This window comes from Raphanus sativus, chromosome 4 (assembly GCF_000801105.2).
Source record: "Raphanus sativus cultivar WK10039 chromosome 4, ASM80110v3, whole genome shotgun sequence".
Lineage (NCBI taxonomy): Eukaryota > Viridiplantae > Streptophyta > Magnoliopsida > Brassicales > Brassicaceae > Raphanus > Raphanus sativus.
The window spans coordinates 50,437,321-50,463,518 of record NC_079514.1 but is presented as its reverse complement, the minus strand read 5'-3'; the positions used below and the strand labels follow the sequence as shown (position 1 = coordinate 50,463,518).

General features: G+C 34.3%; 3 protein-coding genes and 1 long non-coding RNA gene across 4 annotated transcripts in view; 1 reads left to right on the top strand and 3 right to left on the bottom strand.

Moving 5' to 3' along the window:
* The window catches only part of LOC108855887 (ADP-ribosylation factor 1), a 53,745-nt gene that overhangs the window by 20,624 nt on the left and 6,923 nt on the right, over positions 1 to 26,198 (top strand). The window lies entirely within an intron of this gene.
* LOC108849520 (dnaJ protein ERDJ3B) lies at positions 338 to 2,600 on the bottom strand. The gene is made up of 10 exons (XM_018623079.2): positions 2,420 to 2,600; positions 2,186 to 2,334; positions 1,948 to 2,083; positions 1,706 to 1,820; positions 1,381 to 1,497; positions 1,209 to 1,295; positions 1,063 to 1,122; positions 908 to 985; positions 762 to 833; positions 338 to 657 (listed from the first exon to the last, which is right to left on the bottom strand). Exons 1-10 carry the CDS (start codon positions 2,488 to 2,490, stop codon positions 499 to 501), a joined length of 1,044 nt encoding a protein of 347 aa, XP_018478581.1. The 5' UTR covers positions 2,491 to 2,600; the 3' UTR covers positions 338 to 498.
* LOC130511794 (uncharacterized) lies at positions 8,016 to 9,299 on the bottom strand. The gene is made up of 4 exons (XR_008945304.1): positions 8,813 to 9,299; positions 8,536 to 8,693; positions 8,163 to 8,458; positions 8,016 to 8,082 (listed from the first exon to the last, which is right to left on the bottom strand). It is a non-coding gene; the product is annotated as an uncharacterized LOC130511794 (long non-coding RNA).
* On the bottom strand, positions 11,007 to 12,588 carry LOC108852122 (uncharacterized). Its single transcript, XM_018625619.2, has 2 exons — positions 12,549 to 12,588; positions 11,007 to 12,163 (listed from the first exon to the last, which is right to left on the bottom strand). Exons 1-2 carry the CDS (start codon positions 12,586 to 12,588, stop codon positions 11,190 to 11,192), a joined length of 1,014 nt encoding a protein of 337 aa, XP_018481121.2. The 3' UTR covers positions 11,007 to 11,189.

Below are 26,198 nucleotides of genomic sequence, written 5' to 3'. Positions count from 1 at the left end.
AGTAGGAAAAAAATCTACGTATAATTTCTACATTTGTAGAAGTCTGAATATAGTTTGTTTGATCCAATATGGATTGTTCGGTCAATGGTACAGAGAAACTTAATACACCTTGAGTTACTTTTGGTTGATCTAGAGAGAGACGTTTCTAATTTAAAAGAATTTTCTAAAAATTGTGGTTTTAGTCACTTGATTACTTTTTCAGTTTGTTTTGGTAGTTTCACATATGTCACAAAAATATTTTTATTGTTCTTTCTAAAATTTAACATCTGTCCTCATCCTCACTCGAGAAAACTAAACTGATGAAGACTAATATTTAAAGACAGTGTATGCAAACAACTTGTGTAAATCATATTTCAGTGAAATCATGAAAGAATTTGATACATAAAAGACAATTAGATCAATCATTCTATATCAAAACAAGCCTAGTAATGTTACAAATATTAAGGATCATTACAAGTTCTATTTAAACAACAAATTTCTAAAGAGAGAGAGGAAATACTAAGCCAAGACTTGTTTGATATTCTTCTTCTGATCCTCAGTGAGTGAAGAAGGAAACAAAACCTCAAAAGTGACAAAGAGGTTGCCTTTCTTTGTGCTGTAGTGAAGTGGCATCCCTTCTCCTTTGAACTTCTTCACTTCCTTTGGCTTTGTAATTCCCTGTTTCACACACACACACACACCATATTCACTTCATCAGACAATCAAGAATCAACTTCTAGTGTTTTTTTTTGTTTGTGGTGTAGAGAGAACTTTAGTGTTACCTTGGAACCGATGTCAACATCGTGATCATCCAAGTGCTTGAATGACTTCTCAAAACCAACTAGCGCCTCAACCTGAAAAGGTGTTTATTTTTAAGCAGAATCAATAAATAGAGATACAGAAAACGTTCGTGGAATATTAAATGTACCAGTGTAATGTTGACGGTCATGTGTAGATCGTGGCCATCTCTCCGGAAACGGGCATGTGGTGCAGTTTTGATTCGGAACTGCCAAAATGTACAACAATATAACGGTTAAACCTCTGATCTTGAAGATAAAACTGAAACTTAGGAAAGAGGCTAACCTTAAGGTCACCAGGATCACCGTCAAGAATGGGTTCACCATCTTCGTAGAAAGACACTTCCTGAAAGGAGAGATAGAGAGATTGATAAGCTCACAGTACCTAAGGTTTACAAAAATAAGGGTGTGGAGTAGAGTGTGGAAGCTTACTTCTCCATCTTTCATGCCTTTTTCGATATCAACTGTGACAAAGTATCCTTCGCGTTCGTATTTGACATTTAGGCATTTGTCACAGACCTGGAACGAGAGGAAACAACAAATGGGGGTTTGATACAGGACTCAAGAGGATGATTTTTAGAGAGAATAATATGCATTTATTTACCTGCTCTGTCATCTGTTGGAACATTCCAGGACCAACTTGTCGGTGATAAACCTCATTCCTGCAGTTGCACTTTCTCTTTCCAGGAGCTGGTTTTATTACATTCTTCTCCCTCCATACCTTTGATGGTTTAACGTGGGGGACATCCATCATTAAGAAACCCAAATGTTAAGTCAAGTCATTTGCCTCAGAACCAAGCTACTCTAACCAAAACATTCTCTCAGGTTCACTAAGTAAGTAGTTATGATGTTTGAATCAAAGCAAACAAATTTCAGACGAGTTCCATGTATAAAAAGACCGAGTGATGATAATAGGGAGCTAAACATACCTTGACAGAGCCTCCCATGTACAAATCTTCAAGAGTGGCCTCAAGTTCCACAATCACGTCATCACCCTTGACGACCTTCTCTTCTTCCTCCCTCGAACCACCACCCCCAAAAAACCTGACAATAATATCAGCAATATTAACATTCTGTTACACTTAAGTGTAAAACATTTATTTTCCATTAGTTCCTCTAATGCTTACCATTTAGAGAGAAACAAAACAAAACAGAAAAAAAGGGAACTTACTGGCTAAAGATGTCCTGCATATTCATGCCCCCACCACCACCTCCACGTCCTCCATTAGCAGCATGCTGTTTAAGCCCTTCTTCACCATACTTGTTATATATCTCCCTCTTCTCCTCATCCGATAGCACTTCATAAGCTGTGTTATATAACAACATCAACAACACACAGTCAATTTCAAAAACGACCAAAAGTGTCAAATTTCAAAAAATTAAAAAAGAAAAAAAAAATATACACGGACCGTTGTTGATCTCAGCGAACTTGCGAGTAGCTTCCTCGTTGCCTTGATTCTTATCGGGATGATACTTCAAAGCGAGTTTGCGATAAGCTCTCTTGATCTGCTCGTCAGACGCGCCTTTAGGAACTTGCAACACATCGTAGTAGCTCTTCCTGTATTAATTATTCATACACAAAAACGTTAATGACTTTACATACAAAAAGGATTCGTCACAATGTCGAATGAAGTGCTTATTACGCTGCAATGACGCAGATGGCGTAAGACAGTGCCAACAGTACGATACATAGCTCTGACCATCGAATCGCCATTGAAGCTCTGGAGATTCAACTACTAAGGTTTGCTCCCAACCTCTGAGATGAATTCAATGCAGATTTAACTTTGAATCCCTTCTCTTTCGCGGAAAGATTCGAAAAAAAAAAGTGGTCGGGTTTACGTGTAAACTGCAAGTCTTAACCAATCAGAACTAAGTCTCTGACAAATATTACCAATCATATTAAGCCACGTGGATAAAACATCGTAAGATCGCTGATTGTTCTTTTTTCCCTTGACTTTATTAGTGCGACGTCGTTCGTAGAGATTTATTTTCATTTATTTTCAACGAGACCCAGTCCTTTTAACTCCACTTGAAATATGTTTGTTGATGTGCGGTGTGGATCTTCTTCCTAGGTCATGCACCTAATCTCAATTTAAATATCCAACTAGATTTTGACCCGCACAGACAAAAATATATTACTATTTATTTTTTATGTCAATATCAAAGCTGGATAAAAAATTTAAATCTGAAGAATCGAACCGATCACGATCCGAAAGAGTAATACCAACCCCGAACCAAATTGATTAAATATCCAAATTATTCAAAATTTTGATATTTAGACAACTTAAAACCATAACCAATTCGAACCGAAGTATTTTGGATATCAAAATATATCGAAAAAAATTTATATATATATATTATTTTTAGTTTTAGTGTATATAAAAATATCTAGAATATATATGATAGTTTTCGGTTGGTTTAAATACTTGAAAATATATAAAAATAATCAAATACAAATATCTAACATAGTGGAAGTACACTCAAAACACCAAAAATATTTAAAATAATTATTGATCTTGATCCAAAATTTAAACCAAACCAATTTATATGTTAAATTTATGTAATTTGACATATGTTATTCAGATTTATATACAATATATTATTTTATTTATAGATTTTAAGAAATTTAAAATATAGAATAAATTTTAAAAAATAATTTAAATGGGCTATCTAAACCTGAACTGAACCAGCAAAGATCCAAATATAATTCGAACTGATATTTAAAAATATATGAACGGGGCTGAAATCTTTGACCCCGGAAACCCAAAAAAACCCAAACAGATTCGAAACGAACCCGAATGGATACCTGAACGCCCAGCCCTAGTCATAATTCGAACTGAAATTTAGAAATATATGAATGAGGCTGAAATCTTTGACCCCTGAAATCTGAAACTCAAACAGATCCGAAACGAATCGGAATGAATACCTAAACGCCCAGCCCTAGTCACTATTATGTATCATATATATGTCATCATATAATTAATTGTATTGGTCCATCATATAATTAATAGTATTTTATACCATCTTATATATAATCATATATATTATATTCTTAAAGTTTAATGTGAAATATAAAAACCATAATTTAAGTTGGTATATGAAATTAATCTTTTTGCTGTATTTTTATAATGAAAACATTTTTTAATAATGGTTATTGGAAAATATTTTAGTAAAATAAAATTTTGAATATATGCATATTTTAAATCAATTTTTGATATAAATTAACTTTAAATTATTATTTTGATTTGAAATATGTATATAAAATTTAGATTTTATTTTATGATTACTTTAGACAAAACAATGTTTTTAGGTAATTAGATTAGTCCATTTTGTATATTTTTAAAACTGATATAATGGATTTCCAATTTTTATTAATAACATAAGCCATACTTTTTTCTTCTTGACATACTTTTATCCATATTTCAAAATTTTAATGGTTTGAGTTAGTTTTCTATGAATTATTATTAATTTAATGATATTTTTAAAAAAAATTGTACTCTTGGGAGTTTTATATTTGACTAAAATAAATAAGGTAATAATACTGTTTTTAAAAATTGTTTTATATAATATACTCTTTATATTTCAATTTGTGTTTTTATTTTCACCATAAAGAATTATAAATAAAAAAAATTGTAAAAATAGTGACATAATTGTAAATAAAAAGATATATAGAAAGAAGGTTGTTTAATTTATTGTAAAAAAAACAATGGCTAAATGTTTAAATAAAAAGAAATATTAAATATGTTATTTATGTTTCTAAACAATTCTCATTTGTTATTAATTTATTAAAAATACAATGGCTTAATGTGTAAATGAAAGAAAGTACATATCTCTACTATCCATGTTTCAAAACATATCTCATTTATTCTATTATCCTTGTTTCCAAACTATCCAATTGTGTGCTTTTTTTAAGCCACATTTAGTCCTCTAATTAACCCATCCAACTCAAAACAAGTCTGGGAATACGACCATAAAAACAAGTTTGACAACAAACAAAGCATAGAAAGTATTACTAAAAGATAATAAGTCTTTGTTTGAGACACAGCTCAGAAAGAAGAAGGAGAATAAGAGTCACAGCTCAGAAAGAACTAGTGAAACCTACGGGCACCCATGAGGATAACAAAGTAACGAATAGTCTCCTTACCAAGTTGGATGCATCGGAAACCACCATCCTTAGCAGTAGTGCTGTCTTGATACTGGACAAAAGGAATCCCACCCCTAGTTCCTCTACCTACCGCCAGCATCATGTGATGAGTGGGGAAAGTACGATTTCTCTCATCCACTGTAGGACAGTAAAGACCATTAGCTTGTGGTGGGAGAGAGAATGAAGGAAGTGAAGACACTCCAGAAGCTATTGGACAACAAACCAAGAGATTACAAAGCGCCTGCTCAAAGAAATCATCATTTAGGAAGTCAAAGATCCTTTTGACAATCATTTGGTTAACACCAAATTGTGGCTCAACTCTCACACCCTCCTCAAATCGTGGTTCAATTAGTACACTCGACTGAACATCAAGAGAGCCATCCAAAGGAACACCATAGAACACCAGAAAGTCCTGAGCCATCTCAACCTGAACCATTTCACCTTCAACATGATGTAAATCTCGCATCCCATCGTAGAGGCTCAGAAAGGAGACAGAGTGATTAGCAATGAGCCCAGCCCTCTTTAACAGAGCATTCAGATGCCTTCCTAGGCCGAAAGCCCAGCATGTAGCACCTTGCTGAAGCCTTATGGTCGGATCTACAACAAGAACACGATGTGTACCGAAGTGGCTTTCAGAAACACCAACCCATGTAATATGATGATCATCCATTCTTGTCCAAATTGTGTACTTCACCTTTAATAATATAAATATTTTACATATAAGATTAAAGCCTGATTTGAAAGTTCGAAATCTTTGTGGTTAATATGGTAGTTATATTTTATGTTGTTGTTAAAGCAAGCTATTAAGACAGTGAATATATATATATGAATATTCTGTGTACATATTTATGTTTTGACTAAATTAAATAGAATGATTTGCAAGATTTACAATGGTAATATCATAAATCTTTGTAAATACTTTATAGCATAGAATATACCGACGCGTGATTTGCAAGTTGATATATTTTTTGTTTGGCATCGATTTGCAAGTTGATTGCTTCATTGTTAATGTGATTCTTGTTAAGTTATTAAAACGGTCAATGATTTAAAAAAAAAATTATGGAGATACACATGGATTTGAATAATTACGAAAAACATAAAAATTCCTAATATTTCAAACAATTTTTTTTTCAAAAAATTATAATTAGTGTGAAAATTATCTATGAAATTTTTAGATAGTTAGATAATTCAAATCTTATTTACAGTTACTATATACTGGATCGGAAAATATTGCAATTGTATGTAATTCATGTTTTAAATATAATCTGGCTTAATGATATTTTCTATTTTCTTAACTATAAATATTTAGTAGCAATTTTAAAGTTTCAATTTAAATATCATCCGGGTTACTGATATGGGTACTGATATTTCAGATTGAACCGTGTTATATATGTTAACTAGGGTCGGTCCGCCCTACGGGCGGGATCTGATTTTTTTTTTGTTATTTTAGTTTGTATTATTGTTTTTTGATCTTGTTGTTTGTGTGTCAAAATGGTGAATCAAAGTGGTACGTATGAAAATTATTTATGTTTTTAAGTATGGTCAATGGTTTGATCGGAGATGGATTATATGTGGGTTAAATTTTTCAGTTTACTCATGGAGTCATGGTAGTTCAATTTTAGTATTCGATTTATTTATTTTTTAAAAAGAAATTAAATCATAATTAGGGAAATAACTTGTTGTTTATTTTGTTTTGGGCTCGGATGATTCGTTTATCTGTTCTTTTAAATAAATTTTCATGTTACGGTCTTGATACAACTCAATATGAATTTGAGACAGTTTGGAATTGAGTTGGTTTGACATTTTTTTGTAGATTTGGTTTCGATGAATGCTACATCAGCTCTATATTTTGATGTATATTGTGTTATCATAATTTGATCATGGAGGCATGGGGATTTAGATTTTTATTTTTATGTGTTTGGTGTTTGATAATTTATGGCTATTCTTCATGAACTTTCAAAATTTTACAAATGAAAAATACGACAAAAACCAAACTAAATGATAAACCTTTTAAACAAATTACCGACGACAAAAACAAACAAACAAACTACCACACAGAAACGTTTAAACAACCTGGATCATTTTCTTTCTTTTGTAAGCTTCTTTTTTGCTGGAGAAGAAGACTCTTCATTGCTGAAATTCAAAACATTAGTGAGTCCCTTGACGGAATTAATATCTTATCTGTAACATGAAATTCAGAATATTACCTTTAAAAAAAAACATGTGAACTGCAAAATACAGTCCTATTACATATAAACTATAAAATCGTTAACTAATGGTCAACTAATAAACTCCATAAAGTTGTATAAACTTAATGTTTTTATCGTGATAGTATTTTTTTTGGTTTTTAGATTAGCAAACTGAATAGTAGACAAAGAGTTATAATACGAAGATTGTCAACGTATAAAAAAAACTAATATTTAAAAACTTGTCTCCAACCAATTAAAGACAGTAATATTTTTTAAAAATCTTAGGAAAAAAACCCTTGGAGAAAGCTTAAACGCGAAACGCGAGACGGAATGAAATGCATAAACGTTATTAAAGCTCATAGCATCAAAACATAACTACTGATGCTCAATCTTAAGCAACACGTCCCTTCTTGACCACTCAGAAGACGTGGAAGCCGTATACTGTGCATCACCAACTGGCTCCTTTCCAGCATTCTCTGATGTCTCCCTACTGCTCCCGACTGGCTCCTTTCCAACATTCTCTGATGCCTCACCACTGTCCTTTCCGGATGCAATGTTTCACGAACTGACATCCCATCTGGCGTGAAACTCTCCCACTGCATAGGAAGTCAATCTCCTACATTTTTACACCAACATCACATGCAGATAGACTATTGTAAAATCTATTACAATATTGAAATACATTGATATCCATACTACCTGTGAGGGAGCAGTGATGACAAAATTGTTGAGCTCAACAATTGTCACAGGCTCAACCTTTGCATATCTCTTTAGAAGGGGTGCGGCAGACGGAAGTCAAGTGTCCCTAGCCACCAATATGTACAAACACACGATGTAAGTAGCGTAGATATGTCGATATACACATATACATACAGTAGCAGATCAGCTTACTTGTAGAAACAAGATTCTCCTGCATTCGTTTCTTTGTCAAAATAAACATGGGTTCCTGATGTTGCATTGAGGAACAAATGACCTACGCATCAAGATAAAGATTTTTAGAAATACGATTTCCATTATATCAGGTAATACCGTACGGGATAGAACAACTCATACCTCCAACCATCTTTGGATTTATGCTAGTGGCAACAATCACCTTTGGATCATGAGTCATGTCTTCCAGTTTTTTGTGAAAGGAAACTGCCTGAGCGTCAAACAGGCTAAGTGTAACAGCCACATCACTGCACATTTTGCATCAGCAAGCAGAAGATCAAAAAGTGCGAGATAACCATAATCAAAAAAAACTAATAGATAATAAATACCCTTCCAGTTTGATCGTCACCATAACGCGGTTATTATCTTCGGCGGCTCTGTCACAATACTCTTAACCGCAGTGATCTCACCAATGATGTCTACAAAAAAAATGTAGATCCATATCAGTACATGATGTTAGGGATACAAAACCCAAATCTAAACAATACTACTTTACCCGGAACCTGTGTATTTGTGTTAGCCAATCCAACCAGCTCTGTTTGATTATAGAACCGGAAGCCTTCTTCAGGAGATGGTTTACATCGTCCCGGCGGCAAGTTTACGCTGGAATGTTGGAAGCCGGTTAACGTAGATGGTCACTTGCATTATAGTGGCCTGCAAAAAGTTTTAATTTAAAAAAAAAAAGTTTTGATTTTTATCAGATTAAATAAACGCAGAGAAATTCGACTGAATAATTGAAGACAGATCTATAGAGTTCTGGAAAAAGAACTTACATTTACGTCAACCAGTAGCATTTCCACCCACTTGATGTTTCTCGCCTCGACGACGGAGGTGCATAGGCCGGACCTCAAATCTGAGAAAAAAAATCTTGTATTAGCCATAAGAACACGATTTTATTTAGCAAAAGACATAGAAAGATATGATGAATTCGAGATGAGGAGAACTCCATATTTATAGCAAAAGATTACACATGGCTTAGGAGCAACGACATGCGCATTGAATACATCGTAGTGGACGGTGGAATCAATTGGATTAAACATGAAGTTTCAACGTCGGACGTTTCAGGAATGGAGAGGGAGCTCAGACGACGCCGCCGTAGAGTCAAAGTGAAGAAAAAAAAACGTGCAGTTAGGGTTAGAGGAGAGGAGAAAGTGACAAAAGCTTGAGTCCATTAGGCAATACACACGGAAAGCCCCTGACCAAATATATCACAATACACAAAACACACAAAGCCCAACACGACTTCTGGTTTAATGAAACGCCGAGTTTCATACAGAGATGCCACGTGTTGACGCGAGAAAGAGCTAATTATCTAGCTGGATGCTGACGTGTCAGCAGGAGGGATCCAACCTTTCTTTATATATAAAGATGTTATTAAGCCAAGTTTGTTGTAAGATCAAAACAACGATAATATATTAAGCCGAGCCGTGTTATATATGTTAATTTTATAACCACAAAACTAATGTAATGGGTTTTAATGTTCACTAGACTTTGACCCGCCCGACCGGGCGGGTATTTATTTTATGTTTTAAGTTTTTTGTTTATATTAAATTATATGTATTTGTAATATTTAATTATAAATTTATATTGAAAATTAATCTTTACAGTTATAATAAAAATTATATTTATAAGTTTAATAAAATGTTCTTATATAAATTTTAAATATCCTAACTAAAATAATATAGAGGTGGATCATAATTTTTTCCAATTCCAAAATCTTAATATCTCTTAAAACAAATAAAATAAATTTATAAATACATAAAATATATAAAAATATTTTGAAATATAATTTCTGTTAAAATAAATTTGTTAAAAATAATTTTGCAATGTTGTTGTTTATTTCTATAGCTTGATCCGTGACCGTATAATTATTTTTCCGTATAAATATTTGCTTTCACTTTAAATTTGTTCTTTATACTAATGTATAATATATATATATGTATATATGAAAATTAAAATATATTACATAATTATGGAAAGAGGTTATCTACTTATTTATAGTATTAATGTATATTAAATTTAAGATTTATCATGAATTTGTTGTGGAATCAATTTAGGAAATTATGCATTGAATTAGGAAAAGAAAAAATCCTTAATATTAAGTTTATTAATTACTTCAGTGGCATTATGTTGTAAATATTTTAAAAGTCTTAGGGTTAATTTTAAAGTGTACTTATATTTTAATAGAATAGATATTCAAATTCGTGTAGACCTTTTAATTAGACTAAAAATTTTAGAGATAAAGTTAGTGGCATTCGTTTGTAATTATTAAGGAAAACTAAGGGTTAAGTACTATTTGTACTTCGGTTTTAATAGTTTTTCAGTTTTAATAGTTTAGATTTTTGATTTTCAACCATGTTTTGTGGAGCAAAACCATAGCCACATTTACTTAAGGAGATTAGCTTCGCTTTTCGACATAAATATGATCAACCCTTGAACTATATGTTTTCCAATTTCATTTTAGGTCTTCTAAGTTTTTTTTATTTCAACCGCAAAATCCAACTACCTATGATTTGGTTGGACACATGTATTTTCGATTTAGCTCTACGTATTCAGGTTTTTCTAATCATATTTACTCGATCTCAATGTGCTTTTGATTGACTCGTAAATTATTACTCACGGTAGGGTTCTTCTTGTCAACAAGTGATGGTGTAGATTTATTAATTCTAATCAAGTCTAAAGAGTATAAAATCATACCATACTATTTAGCAAAGGCCAACAAGATGAGACTTCAAAGATGCAGTTTCGTTCACCAGATTGTTTTTAAGACAAACCACACATGTGCCATCATGTAAATGATGAAGATGCTCTCTCTTAACTCTACACACGCATTACTTCATTTAAAAAAAAAAATCTTACTCAACAGAGTACTAAAAAAAAAAAAAACTATTGTACTCTCTCGACAAACCTAAAACCCCACCGCCAGGGTTGTTTCTTAGCCTTTAACTTCTTGGCCATAACTATTACAACATCACTGTAAAAAGTTTAGATTCTGAAATGATTCCTAAGAGAACTACAGAGAATCATAGTAATCATCAACCTAAGAACAGAGAGTTGCAGTGAAAATTAGGATTATAACTTAGGATTACTGAATCCATAACCTATACATAAAAACATCTGTGAAACTTAATCTACGACTTGAACTGCAATTTAACCGGATGAAACCGGGTTTAAGCTTCGGGCTAAACCGTTAAAGGCACTATAACCTTTGGAACTGAACCCTAAGCAGCCGAAGAGTCCATGCCTGTACGGCAAGTATGTCCTCATCTTCATCTCCTCTGCTTGAGCTCTGTTCGTTGTGTAATGCAGCTCGTGGGCCGACGGCTGCACTCCTCGCCGATTCGCTATTCCATTAGTTGGTTTGCCGGTGATCGGAGATCTTTTCGCCGGTGGTGGTTGTTTCTGTCTCTCGACGGCTGCTGCGTCCTCTGATTTGAGTTTCTTCTCTTTGAGATTGACCGGAGAGAATGAAACGTTTGACCAGAGCTTCTCCTTGCCGTTTCCTCTACCTTCGCTTTTGCTCCGGTGGAGCAGATCCTTGAGGAAGATCCATTTCTTCGAGTTCCTACCGTAAGACGACGAACGAGAACAAGACGGCGCCGTTTCAGTTTTGTTATTCTTGGTTTCGTCCTCGTAATCTTCCGGTAGCTTCCGTATACACTCCTTCACCTCTTCCTCCTCTTGGCTCCACTGAACAGTTCCGCTTCTCAACTTCAGATCTCTCCCTCGCCTATTCACACCACCGTCTCGTAACGCCTCTTCTTCCTCTGTTTCAAGATCTAGAAGCGGCGCTAAGATCTGAGGCCGTTGGAGGTGGGTTGAACTTGAAGAGAGCTTCATCGGCTTGATCAGACCGTTGGGGAAGAGCTCCTCCGCGGAGGTCATCGGTACGCCGCCTATAGGACCGCTGCTGCTGGAAGACAAACGAGACGAGAACTCGAACTCGGAGTCGCCGGGAGTAGACGAGTCGAGCTTCGTATTATTCTCCGACGGAGCAGCAGAGCACATGAAGAAATGAATGGGACTCGACGGTTCGCTGAAGAAATAACCCGGCGGTGCTCCACGGCTGGGACTAGACGGAGCGCCGACGAACGGCGTGGACCAAGCAGAGTTAGAGCCGAGGTCTGTTGTAGATAAACATGAAGATTAACTTGGAGTACAAGTTATGTTTATCCTATTTGAGATATACTTAAGAAAGTGTTTTCTTATTGAGTTTAGGATTTGAGATATCTATATAAAGAGGTGCAAGAGTGTTGCATACCTTTAAGAGTTTTTAGAGTCGTTGAGTTTGTGGAGCTTAAGGTTTTTGAGTCTTTCCTTAAGAGAGTTAATAAAGAAGAGTTTCTTTCTTGTGTCTTGTTAACGAGTTCTGAGACTAGATTTGGTATCAGAGCGACAGGAATAAGAAGAGAGAGCAACAATGGGGGATCTGTCGACAATTGTGGCGAAACCAAAAGAAGATGGATCATCCACGATACGGTGTCCGATGTTAACTGCCACTAACTATACCGTGTGGTCTATGCGTATGAAAATATTGCTTCAAATTCATAAGGTATGGGAGGTGGTGGAGAATGAATCAGATGATACCGACAAAAACGTAATGGCAATAGGTTTGCTATTGCAATCAATACCGGAATCATTGGTTCTTCAAATCGGAAACTTGGGGACAGGCAAGAAAGTTTGGGAATCAATTAAAGGACGGCATATTGGTGCAGAGAGGGTAAGGGAAGCGAGACTGCAAACCCTTGAATCTGAGTTTGACCGCCTCAAGATGAAGGATGGAGATAGTATAGACGACTTAGTTGGGAAGATGTCTGAAATTGCATCAAAGTCAGCTGCTTTGGGTGAAACAATAGAGGAACCTAAGATGGTTAAGAAGTTTCTCAAGAGCTTACCAAGAAAAAAATTCATTCACATGGTCGCCTCTATCGAGCAACTCCTTGACCTCAAGAAGACTAGTTTTGAAGACATCGTTGGACGACTAAAAGCATATGAAGAACGCATATGTGAAGATGAAGATGAAGATCATCAAAACAAGTTAATGTATGCTAACATGGAATCACATCGAGACCATCAAGGAGACTATAGAGGAAGAGGCCGAGGAGGAAGATATAATAACCGTGGAAGAGGTCGTGGAAGATCCTCAAACTGGGAAAACAGAGATACATCGAGACCTTATTGGGAAAACAAAGACGCAGCAAAGTCTTACTGGGATAACCGAGATGCAACACGAGTTACATGCTTTAGATGTGACAAACAAGGTCACTTTGCAGCGACATGTCCTGATAGACTTCTCAAGTTGCAGGAGACACAGGAAACAAAGGAGGAAGACACGGAGGCAGCAGATGCTTTGATGATGCACGAGATAGTGTACTTGAACGAGAGAAACGTGCGACCCAAGGAGTTTGATTCAAACAGTGACGGAGACAGAGTGTGGTACTTGGACAACGGGGCATCCAATCATATGAAGGGTAACAAAGACTACTTCAAGTACCTAGACACTACGATCAGTGGCAAGGTTCGTTTCGGCGATGATTCGAGAATAGATATCAGAGGAAAAGGATCTATCATATTTGTCAGTCAAGATGGTGAGAAGAAGCTACTATCTGATGTATACTACATACCTTATCTAAGAAGCAACATCATTAGCCTCGGTCAAGCGACCGAAGCAGGCTGTGACATAAGGATGACAGGAGATAAACTGACACTACATGATAAGGAAGGACGTCTGATAGTACGAGCAACACGAGCACGCAATCGACTGTACAAAGTGGTTATGGAGACAAGTGAGCCCAAGTGTCTACAGACTGTTACACAAGATGATTGTGCACGGTGGCACGCAAGATTAGGTCACATTGCAACGGATTCTATGAAGCTAATGATACAAAAGGAGATGGTTCTGGGAATACCTAATATCAAGGTCGAGAGAGAAACATGTCAGTCGTGTCTTTTCGGGAAACAAACAAGACAGGTATTTCCACAGTCATCATCTTTCCGAGCAACTAAACTACTAGAGTTAGTTCATGGTGATCTCTGTGGCCCAATCTCACCACCAACTGCGGCAAAGAACAGATATATATTTGTTCTAATTGATGACTGCTCACGCTATATGTGGAGTATACTACTAAAGGAGAAGAGTGATGCGTTTGAGAAGTTCAAAATTTTCAAGGCAATGGTGGAGAGTGAGACAAAACAGAGCATAAAGATGTTTCGAACAGATAGAGGTGGAGAGTTTACTTCATCTGAGTTCAACAAGTTCTGTGAAGAAGCAGGAATACAGAGACAATTGACAGCTCCCTATACGCCACAGCAAAACGGCGTAGTGGAAAGGAGAAACAAAACGTTAATGGAGATGACTCGGAGTATTCTCAAACACATGGGTGTACCAAACTCGTTTTGGGGAGAGGCTACGCGACATGCCACATACCTGATAAACCGTGTTGTGACAAGAAGCCTCAACGACCAGACCCCATACGAGCTCTACCGAGGAAGGAAACCGAGTGTCAAGCACCTAAGAGTCTTTGGCTGCATTGGATATGCAAAGGTTGAGAAACCACATCTACGCAAACTTGATGATCGATCAAGAGAACTTGTGCATCTCGGTATAGAACCAGGCTCAAAAGCCTATAGATTGGTTGACCCGAGAAGCAAAAGGATAGTGGTGAGTAGAGATGTGGTGTTTGACGAGACAAAAGCTTGGGAGTGGAGCAAAATCACCGAGGAAACAGAGGAACCCGGAACATTCAAGCTTTGTTACAAAGAGCATGAGAGCAACAGTGATATAATTAAAAAGGAAGATGAGGAGGAAGGTGACGAAGGAGATACAAGTATACCTACAGTGGAGGTCAATGATGATCAAACTAATGCCGATGCACCATTGCGCAGAAGCACGAGAATCACAAAGGTACCAGACTACTTAAGTGACTATGTCATGTTAAGTGAGATAGAAGGAGAGAGACTGTTGTTGCTAATAAACGAGGAACCATGGGAGTTTGAGGATGCTATACAAGAGAAGGTATGGATGGAAGCATGTGAGGAGGAGATAGCGTCTATAATAAAGAATAGAACATGGGAACTGGTTGACTTACCAACTGGAGCCAAGGCGATAGGACTCAAGTGGATATTCAAAATCAAAAGGAACTCAGACGGGAGCATTAACAGGTACAAATCGAGACTTGTAGCGAAGGGATACATACAGCGACATGGAATTGATTTTGAGGAAGTCTTTGCTCCTGTTGCGAGAATTGAGACGGTCAGATTCATCATCGCTCTCGCCGCATCCAACCGCTGGGAGGTCCATCACTTGGACGTTAAAACTGCGTTTCTCCATGGAGACTTAAAGGAGGATGTGTATGTTGCTCAACCTGAAGGTTTCATTGTTAAAGGAAGTGAAGGAAAGGTTTATAAGTTAAAGAAGGCTCTTTACGGCTTGAGACAAGCACCGAGAGCTTGGAATGAAAAGCTCAACAAAGAATTTGAGAAGTTAAAGTTCGTCAAGTGTTCAAAGGAGCCATCTCTATACTACAGGCGAGTGAAGGGGAGTCTTCTTCTTGTGGCGGTATACGTTGATGACTTGCTTATCACCGGATCAGATATTAACTTGATTATGAAGTTTAAAACAGAGATGTCCAGTATATTTGAGATGAGTGACTTAGGTCTCTTGACCTACTACTTAGGCATCGAGGTGGAGCAGCATGCGGGAGGAATAACCTTGCGTCAAGAAAGGTATACAAAGAAGATTCTTGAGCAAACGGGCATGGGAGATTGCAATGCAGTTCACTCACCTATGGAAGCTGGTTTAGTTCTGTCCAAGGCTGAAGGAGAACAGAGTGTTGATGAGAAAGAGTTCAGACGTAACATAGGGTGTTTACGATACCTACTACACACGCGACCGGATCTAGCATATAGTGTGGGATTGTTAAGTCGCTACATGCATGATCCAAAGATCTCTCATGCGAATGCTTTAAAGGTAATACTCAGATATCTAAAGGGAACTACATCATATGGGTTGACATTTGCGGCAGGAAGCAAGATGGAGTTAGTTGGCTACAGCGATAGTAGTCACAACATAGACGAGGACGACGGAAGAAGCACAACCGGCCACATCTTCTACTTAAACAACTGTCCTATTACTTGGTGTTCGCAGAAGCAGGAGACCGTGGCTCTGTCATCATGCGAGGCCGAATTTATGGCCGCCACTGAAGCGGCTAAGCAAGCCATATGGTTACAGGAACTTCACGAAGAGATCATGGAGACATCGAGCAAGACAGTCACGATATACATTGACAACAAGTCAGCCATCGCCCTCACAAAGAACCCAGTATTTCATGGGCGAAGTAAGCATATCCATAAGCGATATCACTTCATTAGAGAGTGCGTAGAGAACGAGCAAATTGAGGTTCAAAATGTCCCTGGAACTGAGCAAAAGGCGGACATTTTGACAAAGGCACTTGGGAGACACAAGTTCAAGGAGATGAGAGAACTTGTGGGAGTTCAAGAGATAGTTAAACTTCAAGTTTAAAGGGAAGTATGTTGTAGATAAACATGAAGATTAACTTGGAGTACAAGTTATGTTTATCCTATTTGAGATATACTTAAGAAAATGTTTTCTTATTGAGTTTAGGATTTGAGATATCTATATAAAGAGGTGCAAGAGTGTTGGATACCTTTAAGAGTTTTTAGAGTCGTTGAGTTTGTGGAGCTTAAGGTTTTTGAGTCTTTCCTTAAGAGAGTTAATAAAGAAGAGTTTCTTTCTTGTGTCTTGTTAACGAGTTCTGAGACTAGAAGGTCGTCGCCGAAACGCGGCGTTTCTGTCTCGCCATGACCAAAACTATCGACAGTAATCATTGTACTAAGGGAGAGATAAAGACGTAGAGAGTAGATCGAATATGACGGTGGCTTATTTTATCGGAACTGTTTTGTCTGTAGAAAACAGAGAAAGCGCGCCAAGAGCGAGGTGAGAGGAGCAGATGTGCAGTGTATGTATGTATATGAAGTTTCTTTTTTTTTATTCCTACTTGCTCTTTTTTATTCCTGGTTGTATTTATTGACATTTTTAAAAATAAACTTAATTGCGATTCTCAGAAATTTTATTTTATTAAAATATTCTTATGCAATTTTCCTATTGAGGATCTTAAAGTATATAATGTTTTGATCACAAAAAGAGTATATAATGTACTCCACTCGTTTGCACAAATTGAAAATTTTTAATTATCTGACATGTTGTTTGCTAAAATAAAATTATTATTTTTAAGTACTTAATTATTTTATTCTATGAATTTGACAATGCAATGGTTGTTGCTTAGTACAAGCTGATTTGGAATTTACAGTGCCATTTTACTAGTTTAGCCATCGCCATATTTCTTAATTTCTCTTTATGTTTTTGATTTATTGAGTAACATTTAAGAGACAAATGATGAATTGAAGTAGGCTTAACTTTCCTATTTAGTGCTTAAGAGTTACTCTCTCGTTTCGATTTAATTGTCGTTCTGGAGGAAAATTTTCGTTTCAAATAAGTATCGTTTTAAGATTTCAATGCAAAATTTATTAACAAGATTTTCCAATTCATTTTTTTATTGGTTGAAATATGGTTAGGTGTATAGGTAATTGTGTTTTTATTTTGGGAATATACAAAATCATATATTTTATTAATATGTGTGCATAAACTTAAAACGACAAGTAAAATGAAACGGAGAGAGTATTTTCTAAGTCCCAAAGAATTTCTATTTGAATTTCAAATTAAAGTTCTGATCACCATAAATGAAATGAGAAAATTGTCATGATCGTCATTTATGTCGAATCAGTTCAAAATTTCAAAATTTCATATTTTAATTTAATTTTCTTGTTCATGCAATCTTTCACCAATATTTTCAAATTTTATTATATTAATATTTTATTTTAACAAGTGTAAACAAAGATAAAACTATTTACTCCTTCCGTTTCATATTATAAGTAGTTTTAGCAAAAAAAAATTGTTTCACAATGTAAGTAGTTTTAACATTTCAAAACAATTTTATATTTATTTAATAGTGTGTGACCAATTAAATAATGTTAGCTATTTTATTATTAGTTGAAAAACTTGAAATAATACATTAAATGATACTTTTTAACAAATGATTATTTTTTAATATTAGTGTTTTTAACTAAAACTATTTATAATTTGGAACAAAGGAAGTATTAAATAAAAAATAGCGGGGCAATATAGTAAATCGATAAAAATTATATGGGTAAAGCGAATTAAGAGAAGACGTGGCTTCACGTGCTAAGCTATGATCTTGCGTAGAAGCGATCGGTGCTTCGTCTCTTGTTAATAAAACGTTTTCTAATGCTGATTATCAATCTCTCTAATCGTATTTAGCTTAATGGGTGAGGCTGATTTTAATTAATAAATGGGCTTTAATAAGATGTAAATAATAGTACTTCGAGCCATAAACCTGGACCATGTTTGACCAGAAGTAAGTGTTGTTGACTAATTATTAAACTGTTGTGAAACTAAGTGGGGAAACATGTTTTTTGTTATTAATCTCGACCAGGGGTCTTACATATATATATATATATACATCAGGTCGTGTTTATCTTAAGTGGATAAGTACAACAGTCGATAAGCATTATCTCCTACGGTCGGTACTGTCCTGGTCGGTCCGGTTATGTCGATCATAATCTGGTACATAACACTCCCCCTTGATCGACACATCCGGTACTGGTTCGTTCCATGTTTAATGTTGTCTTATTAAAACCTTTCTTGGAAAATCCCAAAACCAATGTGGCAAAATGGGAAACCATGGACAAGAAAAAGAGTACAACACATGAACTCCTCCTGATGAATGCATCACTGTAGATCTTTGGACGATGCATTCCTATCTGGTCGATGAGCTTCTTGTAATATTTTGTAATTTCACCGGCCTTCTGGAACTTCATTTGGACATGGTCAAGACGTGCTCCTTTGATGCTGACCACTCGACAATGTCTTCATGTTCTGGTCGGATGGATGATGCTCAATCAGTACTCGGATAATACTCGACCAGTACTTGGATGTACCTCTATCCTGCGATTAAATCTTGTTTGCAGGTCCTCTCATGTCCCACGGTTCCTCTAGTCTCATGGCTTTGCCATACCGTGGACACTTTCATTTTATTATTGACTCAGACATTCTTCTGGTCACTATCTCTGGATGATGTCTCATGACTTCTTTCATTTTGTCGTAGACAATGCTGTGTTTTCGAAAACATACATGTTAAGTCATAGACCTTGTCATCACACGCCAATATACTCATATATGGCTAAGGTTTCTAGTCTCATCATATTCTGTCCAAAATCAATCAATAACTTATATCATTGAAATCATTGAACCATTGAACCTCTCTTTAGGTTGGTTTTGTATAAACATAAACACAAGGAATTATAAGATCCTCTATAAGGATATATGGAATGATTTTACTAAGTATTTTCTTAGTCTATCATTTGCAGCTGCCTTGTTTCAGTCCATGAATAGCTTAGGAACAAAACTATTCGATGAAAATATATTTTCTCATCTTTCTGATACTTTTATCATTTCTTTATCCTTACTACATTTTTTCTTACTTATATCCAGACCTTTTCGAATTTGTAGTAGCATCCACCACATAGGAGTATATCTCCTTATAATATGTTCCTTTGGTCTCTGTGAGTATCCTTGTGTAATCAAGCCATTCTTTAAATGCTTTAAATAGGAATATGAACACCTTAGTTCATGTGTCTCACGATTTCTTTTCCTTTGCCACACAGGACCTATTTTCACTGGTTTATCTTATCAAATGGTGTTTCAATATATATATGGCCAATACACCCATCTCTTTTATAAATCCCCACGGTTTCAATCTTTCAATCTATGATTGCATTCTTGTATTCTCGTGGGTTCTGATCCTCGCTTATATGTTTTAAACTCAAGTGCTATTTTCTTATGCATCTTTATCATTTGTGTATATATGTGTCGACACTTCTTTTATATGGTTCCATTGTGTTCCAGACATGAACTAATCGATTAGAGATTTCATTCTTACTAAGAACCTTCATTTACCTTGCAGTTTGGCGTCCCAAACTACATGGTCTGGTCTCTTAGATGTTTAGCTGCGCAGCCTTATCTCAATGTCTGGTCTGGTTTCTCTTATGACCTCGGATATGTCATTTCTATGCACCTTTCTTTGGACGTCTTAAATCATATTCTCTGGTCCGAGGATCTTGCCAAGACAAGGATGGTTAATACCATTCCATTTCTCTTTATACTTTTACCAGCTTATTTCTTTCTCCCCCTGATGTTGGATAGTCAGATTTAATCATGCAATCCATAAACCTGGCCTTAATCTGATCACCCATATTTGGCTCAAGGTTTCTTATAAAATCGTGGGAGAAAGCATTCTCATATCCAACATATATTCCCAATCTTATTTCATCTTCTTATGAGGTTTCATCCTAGACGGCACATATTATTGTGGTGGTCTATACATAATCTCTTAGGATGGTTTATGTCTGGATCATGACCCTTTATCATTATTAGATGGGAATATATATGCTCACTTTATATGGCCTGATGCATATTATCATTAAATGTAAATCCATGTGTTCCCAAGCATTAGCTAGTGATCTTTGTATCACAAAGAATTTGGCCAAGTTCTATCATGGTCATAAACCATGTCACTCGGATTTTTAGTGTTGTTCATGGACCACGGGAGTGTCATTTCTCTCCCTCATGAACATGCTATAAATTTTTAGATGCTTAGAACATTATAGCCTATTGAGTTTCCCTTGTGTACATGTTACACAACGTGAGATTCTATGGGATAACTCTTTGTGCCCTTTTCGATATCAATCTTTGCATCAGTTTTAAAGACATGGATGGCTAGTCCAGTCATGCCATAAAGTGTATAAAATTTTGTGGTCAACCTATCTGGTTACCTAGGCATTTTGTCTTTATCATACTGATCTTTTAGCATAGTTTAGATCAGTGGGGAGTACAGTCTCGACCATTTCTATGCTTGGGCGATTTTATTTATAATTTTGAAGGAACTTTTTATTTCCTTTGCCCATTAGTTCAATATGGAAACCATTCATTTTCAAAATTTTATAACTCAAATGGGTCTTTTATTTGGGTGAATAATTCATGCCCCCTTTAGGCAATGCCTTTGGTCGGATAATTTTAATTACTATACTCTTTTTTTTTTAATTTCATTTGTCATTTATCATTCAAGAAATTATCAAGCAAGTCAAACATGATAATATAAAACTAAAACAACTCTTATTATATAAAAAAATGTAAATGACAAACAAATCAAAACATAAAATCAGAATGTCGAAATCTCGATTCTTAGGCAATATATAAGCCGGCCACTCTTTTTATTATTTTGGGCGTGGCTTCTTTGGATTCACCCTTATTCTCTCCAGCCTTATTGGCTTCAGGAAGTCTCATCTCACTGGTTTTCTTTAGTATCTCATTATTCTTCTCAGCTTGTAATAGATACGAGATCAAATTCGTATAAGTAGTGAAACTTTTTTTCTGTAGGTATATTGTAATAATAAATCCCTTGGATTAGCTGTGAGGAATGTCTTTTCCAGTAAATCTTCCTTTGTTACCTCTTCACCACATAATTTCAATTTAGAAACGATTTTGATTTAGAGCTGAGTGATATTCATCTACGGACTTAAAGTCCCGAAATCTGAGATTTATCCACTCATGCCTAGTCTTTGGTAATAACACTATTGTGTATCTGGATTTTAACTCTGTCCAAAGGTCTAGAGGGTTCGCAATATTTAGATACTGATCTCTGAGATCCTCAGTGAGATGTTGGCGAATAATTGTTACTGCCCCATATTTTTCATTTTCAGTTGCATCTCGCCTTTGATGATACATTTGTCAAGTCCACTTATCTTCAGGACAATTGCAGCGTTCATGGCCCATTTTAAATAATTATCTCCAGAGAGATTAAGGGCTGGATAATCCAAATTCGACATCTGAAAATATAGATTTTAGAGTCTTATTATTTGACTTATAATCGGATTCAAACAATGCATTTTTGGGTTTCTTTCAACCTTGTAATTATGCAATGTGATTTGGTTTCTTTCAACCTCTAAATTATATAATTCAATCCGATTTATTTTTAGTCAATATAACAATGCAACTTTGGTTTCTTTCAACCTTTGAATTTATGCAATGCAATCCGATTTTTCTTTCAATCTAGCAATCCGACTTTCTCATATGATCAAACAATAAAAAAATTGTTTCATGATGCAACCTTAGCAATCATTGTCTATATGATCAAGATGAGCTAAAAAAATTAAAATCAGATCAAACTATTGATTCTAGATGATTTAAAATGTTATCGGATTCTAGAGAAAGAAAATAGGGTTTAGGGTTTCGAAAATATAGGGTTTCACTTTTAATAATTATTTTTGAAACCATTGATCTGAATAGTCATTATATGACTTAAAAAAAAATCAGATCAATCTTAACAATTATAGCATTTTTCTAATCTTTCAAAAGAAAAATGGAAAGTTTCCAGCAACTTATAAAAGACAATTTCTCAAAGACGGAAGTTTTTAGAAGAGTTAATTTTTGCATTCTAGAAATCTGGAAACATTCAATTATGGTTTTAAACAAGTTTTAACAATCTTCCATTATTCTAAAACTAATATGAAAATTTTCAGAAACCATAAAAGTCAATTTTCACAAAACCGGAAAGTTTTAGAAAAAGTAAAATTTTCAATTTAGCAATCTGGATAAATCCGAAATTTTTCTAGCAATCTCCAATAATTCAACCAAAATCAGAATGAGATCCTAACAATCATTTCTAGGTGATTCAAACACTTCAAACAATCACACATTTTTTATGCAGTTTTTTCGGTATGAAAATTTTACATTATGGCTATGTGATTAAAAACGAATTTGATGAAACTACTTATAGGTTTTCTTAGTTAGGATTTATCATGAGTTTTGGTGAATTTTAATTAATTTTTCGGAATTTATTTGAAGAGGTCAATTTCTGACCAGAAAAACCGAAAAATCGTTTTCCACATAGTTCCAGACCAATGGGTCGGATTCCGATGATGGAAAACTAACTTTGGGGATTTTCAGGAGATTATCATGAATTTTAATTAATTTTTAGACCATAATACATATTAGGTCATATTTAGGGTTTTAGTTACTTTATAGATCAATAGATCAGACTGTGAGATTCGAAACCATTAGGGTTTCGAGTTTAATTGTTAGAAAAAATCTCTGTTGAACTTAAAAGCTCCAACTTACTTAAAGGGTTTTGGGATCTATCATCTTAGGATTTGGGATTTTGCAAATTTTAGTGGTCTTAAACCTTTATCAATCAACCAAATTCAGTATGGGTTCTCTTTTAGGTTTCAGAATTTTAATTATCTAAACTTTGATGTTTGTAGAACCGGACCACCGAGAGCAGGAACGAATCGGATCGCGAACTGCATGACCGGAACGAATCAGGAGTTGGTCGCCTCTTCTTAACCTCTAATTGGGTTGAATGGAATTTATGAATCAAGGATTTGATCTTGGTTAAATCTTAAACATAAGAGTCAAAAACAAGTTAGAATAATAATCAAACACAAACTGTAAAACAAAAGAAGAGATTAAGGTTTTATGGCAGTTGACGGCGCCGGTTATAACGGAGCGTGAGGGCGCGTTTGATATCGGATTGATACGAGGTTTGCGTAGATGGATTCGTCTCGTCCAGAGCTTCAATTTGATATATTACGCGTCGTCTGGATCCTTACGGTTTGAGAGAACGAACGGTTTGAAGTCGTCGGATGAGTTTTAGAATTTCAGGGTTTTAGGTCACTTGACGGCGCGTCTTAGAATAGAGCGTGAGGGCGCGTCCGGAGTTAGATAGAGGCGAGGCCGACGGCGTTGGATTCGTCTCGTCAAGAGCTTTAATTTGATATATTAATCGTCGTCTGGATCTTTACGGTTTGAGAGAACGAGCTGTTTAAAATGGCGCCGTCAATTAGGGGTTTTGAGGTAGCTCGTAATTTCAGAGTCTCGTGCTGATAACGTGTTGTGAAACTAAGTGGGGAAACATGTTTTTTGTTATTAATCTCGACCAGGAGTCTTACATATATATATATATATATATACATCAAGTCGTGTTTATCCTAAGTGGATAAGTACAACAGTCGATAAGCATTATCTCCTGCGGTCGGTACTGTCCTGGTCGGTCCGGTTATGTCGATCACAATCTGGTACATAACATAAACTAGTATATAACGTTCTCGTCTACCGTCTACGCCAGAAAAAGTAGCCGCCGGAGATTATGCCGGCGATATTCCAGGCACGATGTATCAGAAATCATAGAAATTTGATTATCCATGCACATGATCCAACATTATATTGGAGTTTACAATGTCCATCTTGAACGATATGTTAGGCCCATATATAAAGCAAAACATCAAAGGTGTTAAATAAAAAACATAAAACCAGATTTGTTTTTGTCAACTTAAAACCAGATAATATTTATAAATATTAAATAGTGATTTTAGTGATAAAAAAATTCTTAACTATTTTTGAATCGATAAACTGTTTAGCTGATATTTTAACACTGTTAGTTTTCAACTACAAACTGTATACGATAATTCTCTATCTACATTTTTTTTCTATTTTAGACAAAGTGGTTAAAGATTATAGTTGAAAGAATTTATCAATAAAAATTTATAAAATAACTTATAAAATCTTGTAAATTATAAAAAGTTTATTAAATCAATAGAAATAGGAAAAAGTTTATAAATAATTTACAATTACTTATACATTAAAAACTCGTATAACTAATTTATAAATCTTTAAAATTAATTTATATTTTTATATATTTTATCAATTTCTAATTGATTATAAAACTTTGTAAAGTGTTTAATAAGTTTTTATCAATGATTTTATAATTTTTCACAATTTCTATTACATTACTTATCAACTTTTATGAATGATTTACAAATATTTATGAATGATTTATAAACTTTTATAAGCATTAAACATTTTTATAACTCTATAAATTATTTATAAGTCTACTAATATTTTATAAATTTGTATAAATGATTAAAATTATAAATAACATTATAAATTTTAGAAACACTAATTTTATTTTCGAACTTTTATAACTGATTTTATTATATATCCATAAGTGATTGATAAGGTTTTATAAATGTTTTTATAATTTTTATATATTTTATATATTTATAGATTTTATTAATAACCTTTTTAATTTTTTATCTATTTGGTGATTTTTATTTGACTTTCATCTAATTTTATAAGTTACTTTATAAATTACAGGTGATATAAATTACAAGTTACATGTGACATGTATCTATTTCTTAGTTATTACATTAACTATTTCGGTCTGCGAAGTGATTTTTCGCAACGGAACTCCCACGTTAAAAGTTAGAGTGGTTAATATCGATACTATCCTTAATGAATAATTTATTTATTTGTATACAATTAATAATTAAACATGAATTAGTTATAATAAAAACATTTAAAAAACGTTTTTTGATAAAACAAAATTCATGTATATGGTATTATTATCCAAATTAATATTAACTTTCAGTAGATAAATTTTAGAACATATATTTATCATGTAAAAATTGAATTCTGAATTAAAAAATCATCAAATAGTCTAGATAATTATAAGTTTATATATAAGCTATGTTTTGATAAACATAACTGAAGATCTTAACAATTAATGAAAATTTTAAATTCAAAAAGTAAAAACACATACAAAATTGTATATAAAGAGATATCTATAATATTCACACAATATGATTGTTTCTAATTTTTGTAAAATAAAATATATATATATATATATATATATATATAATTTTAGTGAAATATTGTATAATATATAAATAGTTTTATGTTAAATTTGTTATTGATTTTGTGTATGACAATAAATTATTTTGTTGATCTTTAAATTAATACTATATTTATTAATAAATATTATTAATACAATTATGCCCGCCATGCGGGGTAAACATCTAGTAGAGACGTTATAAATTTAAAATTTAAAACGTTATTAAATTAATTAAAGAAAATTCCATTCCAAAATAGTTTAAGTTTATAACTAAAAATACACATGACTCTAACACTATAAATCACACCGCTACTAATAATAACAAAAAAAATTA